The 19,341-nt window shown below is 51.2% G+C and overlaps 2 protein-coding genes across 3 annotated transcripts in view; one reads left to right on the top strand and one right to left on the bottom strand.

The window, feature by feature from the left end:
• OSBPL5 (oxysterol binding protein like 5) overlaps positions 1-12,881 on the top strand; it is a 152,899-nt gene extending 140,018 nt beyond the window's left edge. For both annotated transcript variants that reach the window (XM_043971066.1, XM_043971067.1), the window contains exons 20-22: positions 7,670-7,796; positions 10,491-10,593; positions 11,740-12,881. In XM_043971066.1, the coding sequence (XP_043827001.1) occupies positions 7,670-7,796; positions 10,491-10,593; positions 11,740-11,872 (363 nt within the window). In that variant the 3' untranslated portion in view covers positions 11,873-12,881. The remainder of the gene's footprint in view (positions 1-7,669; positions 7,797-10,490; positions 10,594-11,739) is intronic.
• A 118-nt stretch (positions 12,882-12,999) lies between these two features.
• LOC122731461 (zinc finger protein 511-like) lies at positions 13,000-14,094 on the bottom strand. Its single transcript, XM_043971582.1, has 2 exons — positions 13,868-14,094; positions 13,000-13,687 (listed from the first exon to the last, which is right to left on the bottom strand). Exons 1-2 carry the CDS (start codon positions 14,030-14,032, stop codon positions 13,148-13,150), a joined length of 705 nt encoding a protein of 234 aa, XP_043827517.1. The 5' UTR covers positions 14,033-14,094; the 3' UTR covers positions 13,000-13,147.
• Between the last annotated feature and the right edge of the window lie 5,247 nt (positions 14,095-19,341).

Below are 19,341 nucleotides of genomic sequence, written 5' to 3'. Positions count from 1 at the left end.
CCTCGACTTCTCAATGTCTTTGGCGTTGGTGGCCAGCCTTTTCTCTTGGCTTTTGTGGCATTGCTCATTTTTCTAGCTCTCCTCCTACTTCTTTGATTGTGCCTTCTCTGTCTCCTTTGCTGACTCAGCATCCCCCTGCTAAGGATCTAGCCCAAGGCTCCATCTCTTCTCTCTGTGGATACTTCCGCTTCCAGGAGCTCCATAGTCATCTCTTTGCCCGTGACTCCTAGATCCATCTACACAGCTGCAGCTTCTCTCCTGAGCTCCAGCCTCACATGTCCAGCTCCTATTGGACATTTCCAACTCTATGTCCCTGGAACACTTCCTGTTTCCTCCCTTAAAGCCAAAGAAACAGAAGCACGCTCAGACCCCAACGATGAGATTCGGAGGAGACACTTGTGTCATCTGTCCACATTATAAGGAGTGTAAACCCTTTAGCCTACTTAACGCGCTCAGATGTCCTGATCTTCCCAGTTTTCTAGGTTCCTGTGTTTGCCCTTCACACTTTCCCTCAGTTCTGGTCAGAGATGCCTGATGGATAGTCAGACAATGCAGCCTGCAGGCATCTGGCAACAACTCCCCAGTCACAGCCTGAACCAAATTAAAATGTCATTTGGGAATATTTAACAAAATGAATAAAAACTAAATAAGACAGATAATACCATGTTTTAAAATCCAATCACTATCCAGCCTTCAGGGATTCTCATGTCTGGTATAGCAGCCTATGTTTCTCTTTGAGTTTGATGCTACTGCTCTAGTCTATTCGAAGCCCGCCCCACCCCCAAGAATTCTGCTCAGGGTGGAAGAGTAAAGTCTTCCTGGTGCTTGGCTTTTTTTTATCTTCTTCCTTTTGGAATTTTGTATTCCCAGATTTTCTTAAATGTGAAGTAGAGGTAGCACAGTCTTGTGTATGACAGCCATGGCTGTGGTTCAGGACTTGAACTCTCCTCCAGCCGTTTCAGGTTTTTGTCTTTCCCATGGGAGCTGATGTTCTCAGGTGTTTTCAATGGAGGGTTTCTTCTAAGAGGTGAGAGTGGGTGCTCTTTTCCATTTGCCTTCTCTCCCCATAGATCTAAGCAGTTTCCCCTTCTGGCTTCTCAATTTATGGAGTCTAGGTTGTTTTGTGAATCTGAAATTCTCTATTCTTCAGGTCGTTTCCTTTGGATACTAGTTACCTGACATCACCAGCTATTCTTTTTTTCAGCCTTTTGACTCTGTTCCAATATTTCCTGTTACTTCTTGGAGTCCCTGGGCTCTGATCGTTTCATTCTATTTTGCAGGAAGTCCACGGCCTCCTGCCTGCCTCTGCCCCTCCCCACCTAGTTCTGATTTTGATTCTTAAGTTATTACATCATCCTTCATTTCTTCCATCTACTCTTGGCCTTGTGGCCGAGCCATTTTTTTTTTTTTTGTGGGGCAATGAGGGCTAAGTGACTTGCCCAGGGTCACACAGCTAGTAAGTGTCAAGTGTCTGAGGCCAAATTTGAACTCAGGTCCTCCTGAATCCAGGGCCGGTGCTTTATCCACTGTGCCACCTAGCTGCCCCCTGGCCCGAGCCATTTTTTAGTCTGAGTCTCTGCCTTTTGTGGAATTAAGTCTCTCCTGGGTCTGCTTCTTGGATTAATCTTGACACACACAACTCCTTTGTTGCATTTGGTGTTTTCATCCATTCATTCATTGATTTTTTTTCCAGCCTCAGTTCTTGGATTGGAATTTTTTGACCGGGCTGGACACTCCTCTATAGGCTGGCTAGGCCCTGACTGGTTCTGCAGCCTCTGCTGCCTCTGGGTGGGGTAACTGGTACTGCCCCCACCTTTAACTCAGGTCATGCCTAGGGTCCCCATCTCGGTCCACTTTTCCTTGCACAATCTCCAAGCAGGAATCGGTGCCATCACACAGCATAGCCCCAATGGGCCTCAGTTGGGTGTTGAAGAGTTCCCTGGTTCTAGACTTTCTGTAGCCCTGTAACAATGATTTATGGGATTAACCCTCATTGCCCCACAAAAAAAATTAATTAAAAACGATGACTTATGGTTGGCTGAGCCAGCCCCCTACTTCTTCTGTTCTAATAGACCAAGGCTGGGATCAAGAGCAAGGCCTCAGGTACCAGAGTTTTTGCTGACTTGTGATTTCCCACACAAACTTCACCCACCTCCCAAGAGTGCCTAGTGACTCTGGGCTGGCCATCCCTTTACCGGAACTTGTGCCGTCCTACCTATTGCCACCCATCATCAGCCTCCACAAGATTTCGCCGACCCTTCTGAGTGGTGCGGGATGGGGAGGAAGCACCTAATTCTGCCCTGTCTTGATCGCTGATTCATCTGAGAGTCCTTTCCAGGGATTTGGAGGGGGAAGCTGGACACCCGTACAAATTTCCCGTCTTCATCTGCATTGGAAGACCCAGGCCTCTTCCTGGCTGTCCATGCCAGAAATGTACCCCTTCTCACCTCTATCTCTTCTCATCTCCATTTTATTTCCAAACTGCTCTGTCTCCGACCTGAACCCCTTCCTCACCCCTGCCCCACCCCCATCCACCACACTTCGGAATCGCGCCTGGGTTTGGTCATTACTAAGAGACTTCCATGAGCTGATGCAAAGCGAAATGCACTGTAGAAAAAGGGACAGTGACACAGGAAGATGGTCAGCTGGGCATGACTTAGCCTGAGGGGTTTGGGGTCTGTTTTCTTTCACAACATAACTATTATGGAGATGTTTGGTATGACTATACACTAAACTATCTCGAATTGCTCACCTTCTCAAAGGGGGTGGGGGGGAGGAAGGGAGAGAATCTGGAACTCAGACTTCTAAAATGGATGTTAAAATTGGTTTTTGCATATAATTGGGGCAAAGGCCAATGCTAAGTAGGGATGCGCATGTCGTCTCTCCCAGGAAAGTGCAAGATCCCAGAGGGCGGGGCCTGCCTCGCCCTGGTCTCTCTCCCCAGTGCCAGGCATTCAGTGAGCACAAAGTGACCTGCATGTCACGCCAGACACGCCACTAGGGGATCTGATTACTAGTGATCACAAGCACCTTGGCTCCTGTCCCTCCTTCTTGTTCTTCAAGGGGCTTCGAGGGGCTCGCCAGCTACCTCATCACTCATTCTCGAGTGGGCCCCAAAAAGCTTAGTTTCAGAAAGTGCAGTTTCAAGCTACTACAGCTCGACACTGAACAAAGCCTTTCAGGACAATCCATATTGGGGGGGGTGCCTTATATTGGTCACCAGATTGTAATCTAGCTATCCATTGGTAAACTAGTCCTTCCAATTCCTATAGTGCAGCCACAGGTCACCACCTAATCTGGACCTGGAGTCAGGATAGACCCCAGTTCAAATCCAGCCTCAGACACCTACAAGCTGCATGACCCTGGACAAGTCACTGAACCTTTGTTTGCCTTAGTTTCCTCATCTGTAAAATGGGGATAATTGCACGCATCTCCCAAGGTTGTTGTAAGGATCCAATGAGATCATCTTTGTAAAGCACTCTGCAGGGGCAGCAAGGTGACACAGTGGATAGAGCACCGACCCTGGAGTCAGGAGGACCTGAGTTCAAATCCGGCCTCAGACACTTAACACTTACTAGCTGTGTGACCCTGGGCAAGTCACTTAACCCCAATTGCCTCACTAAAAAAAAAAGATGGTAAAGCACTCTGCAAACCTTAAAGCACTAGATGACTGTGGAGGAGGAGGAGGAGGAGGACAAAAAATGCAAAATCTCTCAAGTGGTTGTACCTCCATTCTGTCAATGGCTAGCTTCAGGCCCTCCAGTCAGAACTCCTCCCCCAAATTCACAGTATTCTCCAATTTACTTTTTTTATTTTTTAATAATAAACATTTTTATTTAAAGTTGAGTTCCAAATTCTTCCCCCAGTATGCAGATAAAAGTATACATCTGGGGGCAGCTATATGGCGCAGTGGTTAAAGCACCGGCCCTGGATTCAGGAGTACCTGAGTTCAAATCCAGCCTCAGACACTTGACACTTACTAGCTGTGTGACCCTGGGCAAGTCACTTAACCCCCACTGCCTAAAAAAAAAAAAAGTATACATCTGCAACTATGCAACATTACCATATCAGTCATCCAATTTACTCTTTTTTGCAGGGGGCAATGAGGGTTAAGTGACTTGCCCAGGGTCACACAGCCAGTAAATGTCAAGTGCCTGAGGCCAGATTTGGACCCAGGTCCTCCTGAATCCAGGGCTGGTGCTTTATCCACTTCGCCACCTAGCTGCCCCACCCCATTTACTCTTAAAGACCATGTGATTTCTTAACAAAATCAAATTGAATGGGAAACTCAAGCAAACAACAAAATCAATCAACATTTTTTAAGCACCTACTATGTGCCAGGCACTGTGTTTCAGCAAGACAGTCTCTGTCCTCCAGGAGCTTACAGTCTATAAGGAGGGCAGCAACATGCAAATAAATGTTTCCAGTTAAGCTACTTACAGAATAAATGAGAAAGAATTAACAGGAATTAAGGCATGGAATGAAGAGTGGCTGGGGAAGGCTTCCAATACAAAGTGAGGTTTTAGCTCATACTAAAGGAATCCAAAGAGAACAAGAATCAGAGCAGAGAAAGGATAGTGTTCCCAGTCTGGGGCACAGCCAGAGAAAAAGCCCTGGGGCCAAGAAATGGATGGCATCTTGTCCCTGGAGCAGCCCAGAGGCCAGGACACCCCGCAGTCAGGCAGTCAGGTAGAAGACTGGGAAGAATGCCAGCCCAGTGTGTTGTCTTTGATCTCGAAGGCACCCAAGCTGCTCAAGTGTATTGAGTAAGGGTGGGTGACATGGTCAGGCTTCTGCCTTGGGGAACTTTGGGAGCTGAATGAAGGAGATATTGGAGCAGGGAGAGAGACCCGAGGCAGGCAAACCCCACAGCAGCTCCTTGCAATAGCCCCGGTGAGGCGATGAGGGCCTGCTCCAGGGTCGGGGCAGAGGCCAAGGAGAGGAGGCGACATGTCAGAGAGATGCTGCAGAGGTGAAATGGACAGTTTCTGGCAACAGATTGGACAAAGGGGTAGGGAGGAGATGGTGAGGAGTATAGGATCATTGCTAGGTTGTAAGCCTGAGAGACTGGGAGGCTAAGTGATGCCCTCACCAGGAGTGAAGGAGTTCAGAAGGAAAGGCTTTGGGGGAAAGATCAGGAGTTCAGTTTTGGACCTGCAGACTTTGAGATGCCTACTGAATGTCTAGTCTGAGATGGGAGACTGGAGGTCAGCAGAGAGGCTGGGACAGAAAAGGTCAATTTGAGAATCATCAGCATAATAAACCAAGAAATAAATTAAATCAAAACAAAGCTTCAGATCCCAGGCTGCAATGTGGGGGAAGTCATCCCAGTCACCTACAGGAAGAGAGCGATGGGTATTCAGGAAGTAGTCAGAGCTTCCTCAGCAGCACTTAGGAAACAGGCAAAGACTGGGCTTGGGATTCTGGTCCTCACAGTCGGCTCCTCACCCCTCTGGTTAGCACAGCATCGTTAAGTTTTCAGAGCTTGGCTGATCGTTTTGCTGATGGTCCAGTCTTATGGAAGTAGGATTTATTATGTAAAAAAGCAGGTATAGTAATCATGATCTCAGACAAAGTTAAAGTTCAGAGAGCCTTCATTATGTGTCAGCAATAGTATTCAATATTGTTAGACCGTGTAAGGGCTAAAATTCTAGCTATACTATCTAAAATCTAATGAGTGGTTGCCAATAAATTATAAGCTTTAGCAAAGGTATTTAAATGTTTAAGTAGTTATTTAAGAGCATTAGGATAAGAGAGAAAGGTAAAAGTCTAACTATTTTCTAAGAGACCCCATCATCCCACCCGACATGGCAAAGTCAGGAACACAGGCCTCCTGTGAAGCTGGGAACATCCACACCCCCCCCCCACACACACACACACACACACACACACAAAGCTCCAAGCTAATTGGCTGGCAGCCTTGATTGACAGTACCCACGAGCAAACGTCACTTCTTGACGCCAAGGACCTTAACCACATGGCTTGCCTTCAGAAGCCTTCTCCTCATGGTTGGAGCTTTCCTACAGTAGCTCTCCAGCAGGTGGTGTCATTCCAATCGTTACAACCATCTAAAATAACTAGATAGCATAAAAGACCTGAGCCATACCTGCCGAAACAGACACAGAAACTATTTGAACATAAACATAAAACACCTTTTATACAAATAAACTCAGATCCAGGGGGCAGCCAGGTGGCGCAGTGGATAAAGCACTGGCCCTGGATTCAGGAGAACCTGAGTTCAAACACTCGACATTTACTGGCTGTGTGACCGTGGGCAAATCACTTAACCCTCATTGCCCCACTAAATGAATGAATAAATAAATAAAATAAAAAATAAGCTCAGATCCAAATAATTTAAGTAATGTTTATTGTTCATGAATAGGTTAAGCCAATATAATTTTTTTTTTGGTGAGGCAATTGGGGTTAAGTGACTTTCCCAGTGTCACACAGCTAGTAAGTGTCAAGGGTCTGAGGCTGGATTTGAACTCAGGTCCTCCTGATTCCAGGGCCAGTGCTCCATCCACTGTGCCACCTAGCTGCCCCCAATATAATTTTTAAAATGACAATCTTACCTACCTAATCTATGGGTTAAAGGTCAGGAACTTAAAAGAAACCAGGAAAAAAGATGTAAAGGAAATAGTTTTAGCAGTATCAGACTTTGAACTATATTAAAAGGTGAGAGCAGGGGCAGCTAGGTGGCGCAATGGATAGAGCACCAGCTCGGGATTCAGGAGTACCTGAGTTCAAGTCTGGCCTCAGACACTTAGCACTGACTAGCTGTGTGACCCTGGGCAAGTCACTTAACCCCAATTGCCTCACCAAAAAAACAAAAACAAAAACAAAAACAATAAATAAAACCTATATAGCCGAGAATATAAGGAAAGCAGAAAATTGGGGGGCAACTTTCATGGACAATCAGATAGGATGTGACTGGGGTGGGGTGGAATATTGCTGTGGTGTAGGAGGTTATGAGCTGGTCAACTTGGAAAGACTTGGACTTGTGATGCTTCATGAGTGGAAATAACCATAATACAGTCTTATATGTATATGTGTGTGTGGGTGTGTGCATGTATGTGTATGTCTGTGTGTGAGTATATATGTGTATGTGTATAGATATGTGTGTGTGTGTGTCTACATGTCCATGCTTAATTGTAGCCTGGGGGGGGGGCAAGAGGAGGAAAAATAACAAAGCCAAATGTACAGCAGAGAACAAAGGAAAAGCTATTTATTCTATAGGTTTTCTTGAAATGGAAATTTATAGTTTTATACTGAATATGCTCCTGTGTCCTGCTGTGTGCAAAACAACTTTGTTTTGTTTAATACAAAGAAATAAAGGCAAAAGTAATGAGGGAGAAGGGAACAAGCTTTGATTCAGCCCTTACTCTGCACCAGGCCCCCTGCTAAGCAGCCATCCTCTCTATGATTCCTTCCTCTACCCTGGCCTTCCTGGGAACTCTTAGAAAGCCAGGCTACATCTGATTCCTCGGTTTGTGGCTGGGCCACTCAGCCAGGAAAACCGGGCCTCATCTCCCACCTCCTGAAGCTACTAGCTCTGGAATGCTGGGAGCCATATCCTTAACCCCCAAAAAGTATCGTGGTACCTTTGGGGCCTGAAGCTCCTTAGAAACATCAGTGATGTTGCTCTTATGACGACCGCCTTTCCACACAGAGGTCAGGGAAGGATTGCCGGCACCGCAAAGCCAGTGACCAGCCTTCCAACCACAGCCAGAACACGGAGAGCAGCTGCTCCACCCCTGAGTCTGTGCAGGGCCTGTCTGATGAGGAAGGGGATGCAGGTAAGGATGCTTCCTCCAGATCCCAGCCAACACCTCCCACTTTCCCTCTGTTGGTCATTTCCCATTGATTCAGCCCCTCAACAGCACTTGGTTGTTCCCATGCTGTCTCCCTATTAGATTGTGCACTCCTTGAAGGCAGGGGCTGCTTTTGCCTTTCTTGTCTCCCCAGGCCTTGGCCTAGTGCCTCATACAATAAATGTGAGAGGGAGGAAACTGGAGGATCCAAACTGACCAGGCCAATGCACACCCAGAAAGGAATCCCCTCCCCAGCATCAGTTAATCAACAAGCATTTTTTTTAAGAATAAAACAATAGTTTGTTTAGGGGCTGGGGAAGGGAAACCAAGAGAGAAATCCTTGGACTTTTTCTCATGGGGAGAAGGCATGGCACAGGGCGTGGCTGAGATACAGGAGACAGGCAGCCACTTTTATAGAGGTCCGATGGGGGTCCGACGAGGTGACCGTCTGACTGTGGAAAGTTCCCCTATTGAGGGAGGACTATCTCCCACTGGTGGTGGCTGGAGGAGTTGGGTGAGGGGTGGCTGCGGATCTCTCAAGCCATCTCTCTGCTCCTCAGGCCACAAAGGCAGCAGCCACACTTAATCTTATCTCCCCAGGGGTGGGGGAGACTGGAATGAAGTGTGGTGGTCCTGGAGCTAACTCAGTCCCAATACAGTGCCACTTATCTCTTTAGATGTGTCTGTCCTTTGATTTAGTTTCTCAAGAAGGTTCTTTGATGTACCCCAGGAAACTTCTGGGGTGCTAGACCCACAAAAGGATGATGGAAAGAGGGAGAAAGGAGGGAGGGGAGAGAAGGAAAAGAAAGGGAAGAAGAGTTCCCTGCCACCAAGCAGTCTGGGTTCTCTGGTTCAAAGACTGAATAAGGAGGTGATGAACCCTGAAAAGCCTGGTATCCTCTGGATGAGGACTCAGTGGGCAGAAATGTGACCAAGCCTCAAGGTTTGTGAGTGAGTGTGTTGGGGTGGGGGGATGATTGGTTCCTTCAGCCTTAAGTCCCTCCATGATGGGATGGGGAAAACGCAAAGGACCTGAAAAGAAGGACCTTCAGTCATTGATCACTGAAACAAATTCTCCTCTCCACGGCATGCAGAACCCAGAGATCTCTGAGTAAATTCGAAGAATAACTGTTCTAAGGCACCAGCAAACTGTCCTGTAGTGTGGGGCACGGGGTAGGGAGCCCCCCGGGGGTCATCCTCCTTCTGTAGCAGCTCACCCAGAAACGGTTCCTATCTGGGTGCCAGTGCCCTAAAGCCAAGGCAAAGGGGGTGGATTGTCAGAGGATAGCAGGGCAGCTGACCAGACACCTCCTCTGCCCCACCCCAGGTCCCCCAACAAGCATTTCTTAAGTGCCTTCCATGGGCCATGCACTGTGCTAAGTCTGGACAAAAGCAGTTCCTGCCTTCAAGGCACTTGCAGTCTGATGGCATAGAGCAAGTAAGTCACTTAGCACATATGAGATACCTGCAGAGCAGAGAGAGGATCGCCTGGGGAGAGGCCCAGGGAAGGCCTAATGCCAAAGGTGGAGTTAGAGTTAGGCCAAGTAGGACTAAGTGATGACCTTGAGGAGAGTAGACCAGGCATGGGAGCTGGAGAGGGAGCATCCCATGTGAAGATGGTAAAGACTTCCAGGGAGGGAGAAGCCATTCAGCAAATGAACAAACACTGATCACGCACCAGCTCCATGCCCCAGAGCGAGATACAAGGAGGGGGGAGGGGACCCCAAACAGTGCCTGCCCACAAGGAGCTCACAGTCTCTTGGGGGAGACTGCACGCAAACAAAAGCAGGCAGGATGAATTGGAAATCGCCTCAGAAGGAAGGCTCTAGCACTAAGGGAGATCAGGAAAGGCCTCATACGAGACAGAGAGGAAGAGAAAGTCCATGTCCCGCCACAGGGGAGAGTGGGAGGGAGGGCAGGGAGATCAGCACCGTCAAGCCCTGGAGAGCTCCCTTCTCAGCCCGTTCCCTCTTTTCCCGCTGCTCGGAATCTTCCTGCTGTTATAGAGGGGAGTCTTGTACAGAGAATCCTCAGATCCGATGGTTCTTGAATCAGAGAGCCACCAAATTTGGGCAATAAGAGGATCCTCAGTCAGTGAGATCCTCCCTTCTGGAGGAAGCCCATGCCAACTCACTGCTGGACAGCCCTGGTGCCTAAGTGGTCCCACCCTGGGCTCCCGGTTCAACCCTGTTTAGCCAAACAAAAGCAGTCTAAAGTCTGTCCCCGAGCCTTCTCTTCTCCAAGCTGAGCAGCCTGTATTCCTTCAGCCCTTCCCAGCCTGGCTGCCCTAACCTGGCCTGCTCCCGAAGCATGCTAGGATCCCACAGCTCTCTGAATCTCTGCCGGGCCCCTGAGGGCTCTGGGTGAAAGGTGCCAAGGCAGGTGCCTATGGAACAGGCTGCCTTGAGAGGTGGCACTAGGGGTCTAAAAGGGAAAGCTGGAGGCCACTTTCTGAAATGCTCTAGGATTCTGGCTTAGAGACACGTGGGACCAGAGGTCCTTCCAGCTCTGAGATGCTGGTATCTTCACTTCCCCTTTCCTCCACTTCCCTTTTTCTTACTGCCTTCCCCACCCCCTATCTTTCCCATCTTCTTGCCTTGGTTGAGGGGAAGGGGGAACCCTGAGGATCAGGCATCAGACAGGAAATAGAAAATAATGCTTCTTACTCTGTGGTCACAGACTGTGAAAGTTCCTGTGCCCGGTGTGGGAAGGAGAGCCAGCATCTGAAGGAAATCCATACCGCTGTCCTTTCCCTACAGAAGGCCCAACAAGACATCCACAGGTGAGTGGCCACACCCAGCAAGATGCTGGTTAATATTTAACAACCGACTCTCAAGAACAAATATATATGTATACAGGACCCACTTTAATGAACATCTTCCTCACTTACCTATTGCAATCTAGATCATATGCCTAGCCTGGGCTTGGTAGCCTAGAGGTGGAAATGCTCACCTGAAAATTTAATGATAGATCAATCTGGAATGGCCTCAACAGCCCCAGTCAGCTAGGCCAGGTGGGCTGGGCCAGGTGGGCCAGCCCCCTGTGCCAGCCTAGTGACAGAGGGTGACTCAAATGCAGATAGACCAAGCCTCCTTAAGATGTTGCCTGGGGGCAGCTAGGTGGTGCAGTGGATAAAGCACCGGCCCTGGAGTCAGGAGGACCTGAGTTCAAATCTGGCCTCAGACACTTGACACTTACTAGCTGTGTGACCCTGGGCAAGTCACTTAATCCCAATTGCCTCACTAAAAAAAAGAAAAAGATGCTGCCTGGTCCAGCCAGGACCAGCCCAGTCTGGGAGGGAGGGAGAAGGCCCCAGGCTTTGTAAGGAAATGGAATATCTAGCCTAAAGGTGGAGGTTCAAATCTGGGCCTTCATTCTTCCCAGCTGTGACCTCCCTCAGGCACCTGCCTTAACTCTCTCCCTGCTAGTCTTTCTGTGTAAGAGAGAGCAACTTCCATGGGATGAACCTGAGATTTCAGGTGCAAGGATGCCCTCCAGCCCGGCAAAGGGAACTCTCTTGTATCTTGTGGTCCTTGAGAGTTCCTGAGCCAGAGAGGTTGAGTCCTGCCCAGGGCCACACAGCTGGCCTATGTCAGAGGAAGCCTTTGATTCCAAGCCTACCTCATCTCCACTAAGGCACATGGGCAGTTCAAGGAGCACAGGGACGGGGAAGGGGGTTTTTTGCCTTTCTTTGCATCCCCAGAGCTTGGCATTTAATAAATGTTTATTGACTGGCAGGATGAGTCTACAAACATGTATAGAGTGCTCCTAGGTGCCAAGCTCCCAGGGTACAAAGGCCGAAGGCAGGCCCTGCCCCGAGGAGCTGGCAGCACACGATGTCTGAAGCGGGTAGGGGTGGGAAGGCGGGGGCCCCCGGGGAAAGCACAGAGCCCCACTAACCCTCTGCCTGCCCATCTCTGTGTTCCAGGAATCTCACGGCTCTAAACAAAAAGTCTCTGTACAGACGAGCACCAGGAAGCTTTCTCCAGAGCTCACGCTGCTGGTTCCTACTCTGCGTGTTTCTGACATGTCAACTATTCATTAACTATGTCCTGAAATAAAAGCACTCTAGGGGCAGCAGCCCATGCGCCTCCCTGCCAAACGAACACTGCCCCCACGCCAGGAGCCCTCCCTGCAGCGCTGGGACCAAATCCACCCAGGGAAGGCCAGGAGGCCAGACTGAGGCCCTGGGCATCAGCCCTGGACGGGCACAGCCTCGGGACCTTCTTATCCGTGTGGGCCTTAATCGCTGAAGCCAAATGTAGCTTATTTGTGCACTTTGTTTCCTAAGGTGGCTCATCCTCATCAGTCCATCCACCCATCTGTCCGTCCATCGCATGTGGTTACTTCCTGAGTACCAACCAGTACTGCTGTCCCCCACCCTGAGTGTGTGTGGCCTTTGCCCCAGTCCCACCCAGACACTTGGGGCAGCAGGAAGGAGGGCAGGAACAGGGACAGTAGAAGGCCTGGCCTGCAGGTGGCATAAGGGTGTCCTGCCATCCATCCTTCCTCCCTTGATGGGGGACAACCATTTCAGGAAATGCAGTGGGACCTTGTAAGCACAGTAATGGTGCCCTAAATGCCCAGGGCCTCCCTGGTCAGGAAGCCAGGAGGCTCCCAGCTGGCATTCAAGCTCAGGGCTGGCTGTGCCTCTTCAAGACAGACTCAAGCTCGGCCACCTGCCCGTCTGGGCACTGCAATCCACACGGTCCCACTAGAGGCCAGCCTGAACACAGTGATGGGCTGTTGGGCAGATGCTGCCCAGGCTGGAGGGTCATAGGTCATTTAAGTGGCCGTTCCTGTTCTACAGTGGGCACCACCACGGGTCCTCTCCTGCGTGGCCTCCCTCAGTCCAAGGAGCAGAGGGAGATGAGTGTGAGTGTGCCAGTGGTTGGGTCCCTGTCCACACGCGCACACACACTTGCTCAGCCTGCAGTGGTGCCGGTGCCTGGGCCAGCCCCGATGCCACATATCCAGACTGTGGGCATTTCATCTTGTCTGTCCTTCGCCTCCTGCCTTTGGGGAAACTTGTTTCTGCTTGATACCCGTGAAATAAAATGACCTACCGCCCTCGGTGTCCTTTTCTGGGGGCGGCTACTGGGGACTGACACGGGGGGGGGGGGGGGGGGCCAGTATCTCGGCCCCCCGCCAGGCTGGACTCACACAGAGCAAGCTCGGGGATCGGCTTTCCAGACTTTATTAGGAAGGAGCGCACGCAGGGCCAGGGCCTGAGGATAGCGGACCCCGGGGGGGGGGGGCAGCCTGGAGGGGGAGGGGCCGCTGCCCAGGAAAGGAGGGGGTCCGAGCCTCCCCCCCAAGGCCCCCGGGCGGGGCGCTCAGCGGGAGTCGCTTCTTTTCTTTGCGTTTTTAAACCCTCGAACCGCCCCTTGGCCAAAGCAAACGGTGGGCGGGACTCGGCGGGCCTTCTGCGGGGCGGGGGGCGGCCCCACGTCCATGGCCTCCTCCGGCTCCTCCGGCCCCCGCCCGCTCGGCCGGTCGAAGCGGAAGTCGGGCGGGTAGCGGTGGGCGGCCAGCAGGTGCTCCCTGCGCTCCCGGCTGCCGCGGAACCTGTCGGGGCAGCCCTCCACCAGGCACTGGTACATGCTCTGCCTCTCGGCCAGCAGCTGGAAGAGCGCGTCGTGCCACTCGAGGAGATGCAGGTCCAGCAGGCGGCCCGACGGGAAGGAGCGCCGGCACCGCGAGCACACGTGCGTGTGCAGCGCCCGGTAGTGGTGCTCGTAGCCCTCCAGCGTGTCGAACTCCTGCGGGCAGCCCGCCACGTGGCAGCCGAAGGCCGCCACGCGGGGGCGCTCAGGCGCCAGGGACACCTGCGTGATGACGTCCTGCAGGTAGGCGTGCCTCTGGACGTCCCCTTCCTACGGAAGGCGGAGGGGGCGGGGTGAGGGGGCCTGCCCCCGAGGCCCCAGGGAGGCTTCCTCCCCTTCTCGCCCACCCACCCCCACCCCCACCCCCACCCCCGCCCGGGACGGGCCCCGCCCCCCTGCTCTAGGAGTGAAAGCCCCGCCCCAACCCACGTGGCCCCGGACCCACGTGACCTCGAACAACGGGTGTCCCCGGGGCAGGTTCTGGGCCCGTGGAACGAAGCGGAAGGGAGCGGCCCCGGCGGCCGGGTGGCGGAGTATGGGCAGCGGGGCCGACTCGGAAGGGCCACCAGCCGGGCCCAGGCCCAGGCGGTCCTGCAGCCCCGACGGCAGCTGCATCCTTTCCGAGAGCCCGGGCCGGGCGTGGCTCGTGACGTCACTTCCTGTTCACCAACCGCTTCCTGATTAGGGCCTACGGAAGCCCGTGGCGTCCATGGGGGGCGGGGGGGGGGTTTCAACCCTTCGGCCGTCTCCGGGCCTCCACCCCCACCCCACCTCCCTGAAGGACTCCAGGATCTGCGGGCCGGGGTTCGAGCCTCGGGCCTGGACGGGAAAACAAGCCGCCTTTGAACCCAAGTCCAGTGATTCCCAAGGGCGTCCCTCCTTGTCTATGAAGGCGATTTGGGGAGCCTGAAGTATCCGAAGAATTCACCGGGGGCGTGGACAGAGCCCCGCCTGTGGGGGGCCCGGGATGGTGGGGGCTACCCCAAAGACCCTCTTGCCCTTCCCTGCGGGGGGGGGGGGCAGGACCTCGCTGCCCCCCACAAACACGTATACCTTCTCACGTGGACAGAGACAGGCCCCGCCCCCCCAACTCGGCCCCTCTCCTCCTCTGTGCCCCGCCGGTCATGTCTGGAGAGTGGCGTACCTGGGTTTGAGGGCTGCCTCAGTTTCCTCATCTGTAAAATGAGGGTAAGGGCCCCCCACCCCTCCCTGCGGCCCCCCTCCCAGCTCCGGGCTGGCTCCTGTGGTCACAGACCTCCGTGGGGCCCTTAGTAAGCACCTACTACGTACAGAGTACTGGGGGGGGTGACCCCAACAGCCAGACCCCTACCAGGGGGTCGGTCCCCCCTCCTCACTTTATTTGGGGCTCCTTTCTCTTATGTGCATTGTGGGAAAATATGGGCCCCCTCTCAAAAGCTGATTGAAGTTGTCTGGGGAACAATGAATGTCTGGGAGGTGAATTTTAGCTGGGAGAAGGAGGCTTACTAATGGCTCTTTTCCGCCCCCTCCCCAGCAATCTGTAGAGGGAAGAAGGGGGGGGGCGATCTAAGGCTGGTCACGTGGGGGAGGAGTTTCGAGGGCTGCCCCTTTGTACTGCATTCCGATTGGCCGGCGGTTATCAACAGTGTCTTGGCGGGCAGATTGTAAGGGAAGAAGGGAGGGGCATAAAGACCTTTGATACTTCTCCAGTCCTGAGGTTTTTTAAGTTTTAAATCCCCAAAATTTTTAAATGGGGTTTCTCACATGCGTGTTTGTATTGAGCATTTTATTTACCCCAATCACGGGTCCAACAGTGTGAGCGCCCCTGTTGAAAGCCGGGATTCTCAGCCCCCACCCCCGCTTCTCAAAGCCCCAGTCCTAGGCACAGCCTCCCTGCCCGGCTCTGTCCTGGGCTGGCCCAGGGCGGAGGTGGGTCTGCTGGGCTCCTCCCGTGACACACCCTCCCCCCACGTGGGACCCAGCAGAGCTGCTATGGGAGCTGAGTAAGAGCCTGAGTGTCCAAGGGCCAGGAAGAGCGGGTGGGGGAGACCGCGCCCGGCCCAGGGTCCGAGAGCAAGGAGCAGACGCTAATGTTTCCCTTCACTGGCTGTAGGATCCAGGGCGAGCAACTTCGTCACCAGTCAGTCTGCACTTAGGAAGCTGAGAGAAAGGACCATATTTGGACTCTTCTCAGAGCCCTAAGGGCAGAGAGTGAGTCCGGTTTCAGGCCAACAGCTTTGTGGCGCCCCCCCCCCCCCACCTCCCAGCAGGGGGCCGCTGGGCACAAGAGGCTTCCAGCTGAGGCTGTTGGGCCTTAGGCCTGAGTAGGGCCTGAAGAAGGGCCTCGGTTTTGTGGGAGTCGGGCTGGGCTGGGAGTTCACCTTGAGGCACCTGAGGTGATCCCCACGTGACTCAGAGCTCGAGCCCTGATTTGAGTTTTGTTTTGAAAAGTTGTTTTCTTTACATGTAATGGGAAAAAAAATAAAATACTTTATTAATTTAAAAAAAAAGAAAAGTTATGTTTACACAAGCACTGTTTAGTGGGGAATGGGGACATTCTTACTCCAGCTTTGGGTTGGGGCCTAAAGCTACAATCTGATTGGTCGGCTAATGGAGCAATCTGATTGGTCAAACCCCAAGACAGGTTTTCTTTCTTGAAGAGTTATGTATGTTAACACAGTATTGTTCTGAAGGGGGGTGGGGCCAGGGCGGACACTGTTGCCCAGAATAGGTTAAGGCCTGGTATTGTAGTTTGTAAAATCTGATTGCTTAACTGGTACCACCTGATGGGTTCTTAGGCTGTTACTGTTATTCTGTATAAATAGCAACTGTAATAACTGAAATGTAAATGAGGGGTATCAAAAGGCCTTAATGTGATTGGTCAGAGGGGACCTCTTAAGGGGTATAAATAGAGGTGAGGGACCTCACTTCAATGCACTCTCCAGAAGAGTGCCCATCTTCGTGAAGATGAATAAAGCCTTCACTCACCAACTGCTGTCTGCTTGGAGTTTTTGAACAGCGACCTGCTAGCAACACTGGGGCAGCCAACACTTGAGCTGCTGACACTCAAGCTGCCAACACTAGAGCTGCTAACACTTTGAGCTGTGCAACATGAAGAATGGTTAGCTGTGTTTCTAACAAAGCACCTACTGGGTGCCGGCCCCGCCCTCCTGGAGCTCACCATCTGGCCAGGTCTCAGTGAAGCCCCTCTGAGGCCAGAGAAAGCCCTGGTGCTCCCCAGGCCAGGCCAAATCAGGGAAGAGATCTCAGGCTGGAACAGAGAGCCCTGGGGGGCAGGCTCCTTTCTGGAGCCTTTCCCCTTGTAGTGCCCTGGCTGGTGAGAGCGGTTGTTGAACACCTACTGTGTGTCAGCCCCTGGCACTGTTCTCTGGAGCTGAAGGAGGATGTTCTAACAAGACTGGTGGAGGGAATTCCCTCCCTGGGAGTCCTGTGTACCAGAGCAGTCCCAGGCTGTCCTGAGGGGAGCTCAGACAGATCCCAGACAGCAAAGTCCCGGCCCCAGCAAGCTTTCCAGAAGAACCAATTGCCACTCTCCTCACAGAGGAGAGTTTTCCTGCCAAAAGATGCAATCCAGAGTCTGTGGGGAAGGTTGTTGAGTCATTCAACAAACATTTATGCACATCTGCCACCTCATACAAAATGACTAATATGGTAACATTTTACATGATTGTGCATGTATAACCTTGGAACTCCAAATTAGGATGAGCCCTCCCCTGAAACACCCCAACGTGGAGAATATTATAATGAGAAGGACAGGCCCTCTCCTGTACCTCCCCAAGGTAGAGATTATTATAATGAAACTGATAATCAATTTATCCATACTATAAATATAACTATTTCCTTATTGGAGAAATACCTTTCCATTATTCTGGTTCTCTCCCTGTGGTCACCCACAGTATTGCAATAAAACTTGGGAAACTGAGTCACAGAGTCTTGTACTTCTTTTGGGACGACTCATGATCAATTTGACCCTAAATTCTATCCCACATCAGAGGGACAGAATTCGGAATTCAAAACTTGAAATAAAAATGTTTATTATTGGGGGGGGGACCACAAACCCAAAAGGAGACAGGACAATACACAAACCCATGAGGTCTGTTGAGTGGATGGGAGGGGGTGGAGACTTGGGGAATTCCTTGCCTGGACCCAGTGTCAGAGAACACTGAGTTTCTGGGTTTCCCTCCTTCTGCTATTCCTTCATACCAGGCACTGTGCTTATGGTTTGGAACTAGAACGGCCAGGATGCCGAAATCCCATCTTACAGGAGGGAGCCGGCCTGCTCAGCGGCATGGACAGATCCTCCTGGGGGATTTCCCTTCCAGGGCACTGAGGGAGCATCAGGGGCAGTCCTCTCCTGGATCTTGCTTCCAGTCTGGCTGCCCCGCCGGGCCTTGTTCTGACCTTCTCTCCTTAGACCTGGCTGGCATTCCCACATCCCATACCAGGATTCTCACACACGACCAGGGGCCGTGTGTCTCCCTCCAACACGGCTAGTCTCCATTGGTCAGCATCGGCCATATGGCTGCTCAAGCCAGGAATGCCAGGCTCCTGGCTAGGCCTCTGGTAACCCCCTCATAGCAGCACCTGGGCCTATTTTCGGGTCTCACAGCTTGATTGGCAGGGTGAGGGTGTTTTTTCGTTGGTGGTCTCCCAAGCACACTTGTCAGTCTCCATGGTTTCTTGTTGCTTAGGCACATGTGGTTTATCACATTAGACTGCAGTGTTTATGTTATGGAAAAACAATTTCCTCTCGATAGTTCAGCTGCAAAACAGAGACTTAAGACAAAATGGAGTTGGTAGTGCTGTCTTGATATTCCTACTATCTTATGAAGGTATCACAACTTGTCCTGACTCCACCACCCTGCCTCATTCCAAAGCAGAGCCCAGACCCAGATTGGGGCATCCTCAAATATCGACTTGAGGCTCTTCACCAAAAAGCAGAGATTTTGAGTCAAAAATCTGGATTCAAATTCTGATGCTGCTGCTGGCTTAGTGACTGGCTAATTTATTCCACTGTTCTCAAGTGTTCTTAACTGTGACTGAAAAAGTAAAAATCCCTTCTAAATCTGTAATCCTGTGAGCCCTTCTCTGGAAGGGCTCAGCAATGTGCTGACTGCCTTCCCCTAAGGCTTTCAAGCATGCCCACACCCCATTGCCCCATCCTTGACAACCCTTCCCTAGGCCTATCATCCCTTCTAGCTATTTTCCCAGATCTCTTCCCTTTCTCAGTCAAGCTCCCAGAATGATCATCTACACTTGCTTCCTCTAAACCTTCTCCCCTCTCCATTGGAACCCTTCTGACCTCATCCCTTAGTTAAAGCATTCTTTCCAAAGTTATCAGAGGCCTTTCCATCACCAAACCTAAGAATGTTTTCTCCATTCTCGTCCTCTGCAGGATTTAACCCTAGTGCCCACTTCCTCCTCTCTCAATTTCCATGATAATATTCCATCCTGACTGTCCAGTTGGACCTTTCCTTCCAAGCCTGCTTTCCTGGTTCACCGTCTGTTGACAGAAAATGTGTTAATATAATGACAAATTGTTAATACCAAATGTAATAAGGACTCCCTTAATGATCCTTAGCAGAATTTCAGTAAGAGATTTACTGTCTTCACATGACTAATGCAGAAATAGGTTTAATGTGATTCTATATACATAACCTATATCATATTGCTTTCTGTCTTGGAGAGGGAAGGGAGAGAGGAAGAAAAATTTGAAACTCAAAATCTTATAAAAACAAATGTTGAGTAACTGGAAAAAATACTATTACGATTTTAAAAATCAAAATAAAAAATAATGTATCAATAAAGCATTTGAATAAGAAAAAAAAGGACTGGAGTCTTACACTGAAGTGTCTAGGACTAAATGAAGAAATTGATTATCTATGTTATTGTAAATTAAGTGTTTGGGACTAGCAATCTTGGTG

Source organism: Dromiciops gliroides, chromosome 6, assembly GCF_019393635.1.
Source record: "Dromiciops gliroides isolate mDroGli1 chromosome 6, mDroGli1.pri, whole genome shotgun sequence".
Lineage (NCBI taxonomy): Eukaryota > Metazoa > Chordata > Mammalia > Microbiotheria > Microbiotheriidae > Dromiciops > Dromiciops gliroides.
This window is presented reverse-complemented; position numbering and strand designations above follow the sequence as displayed.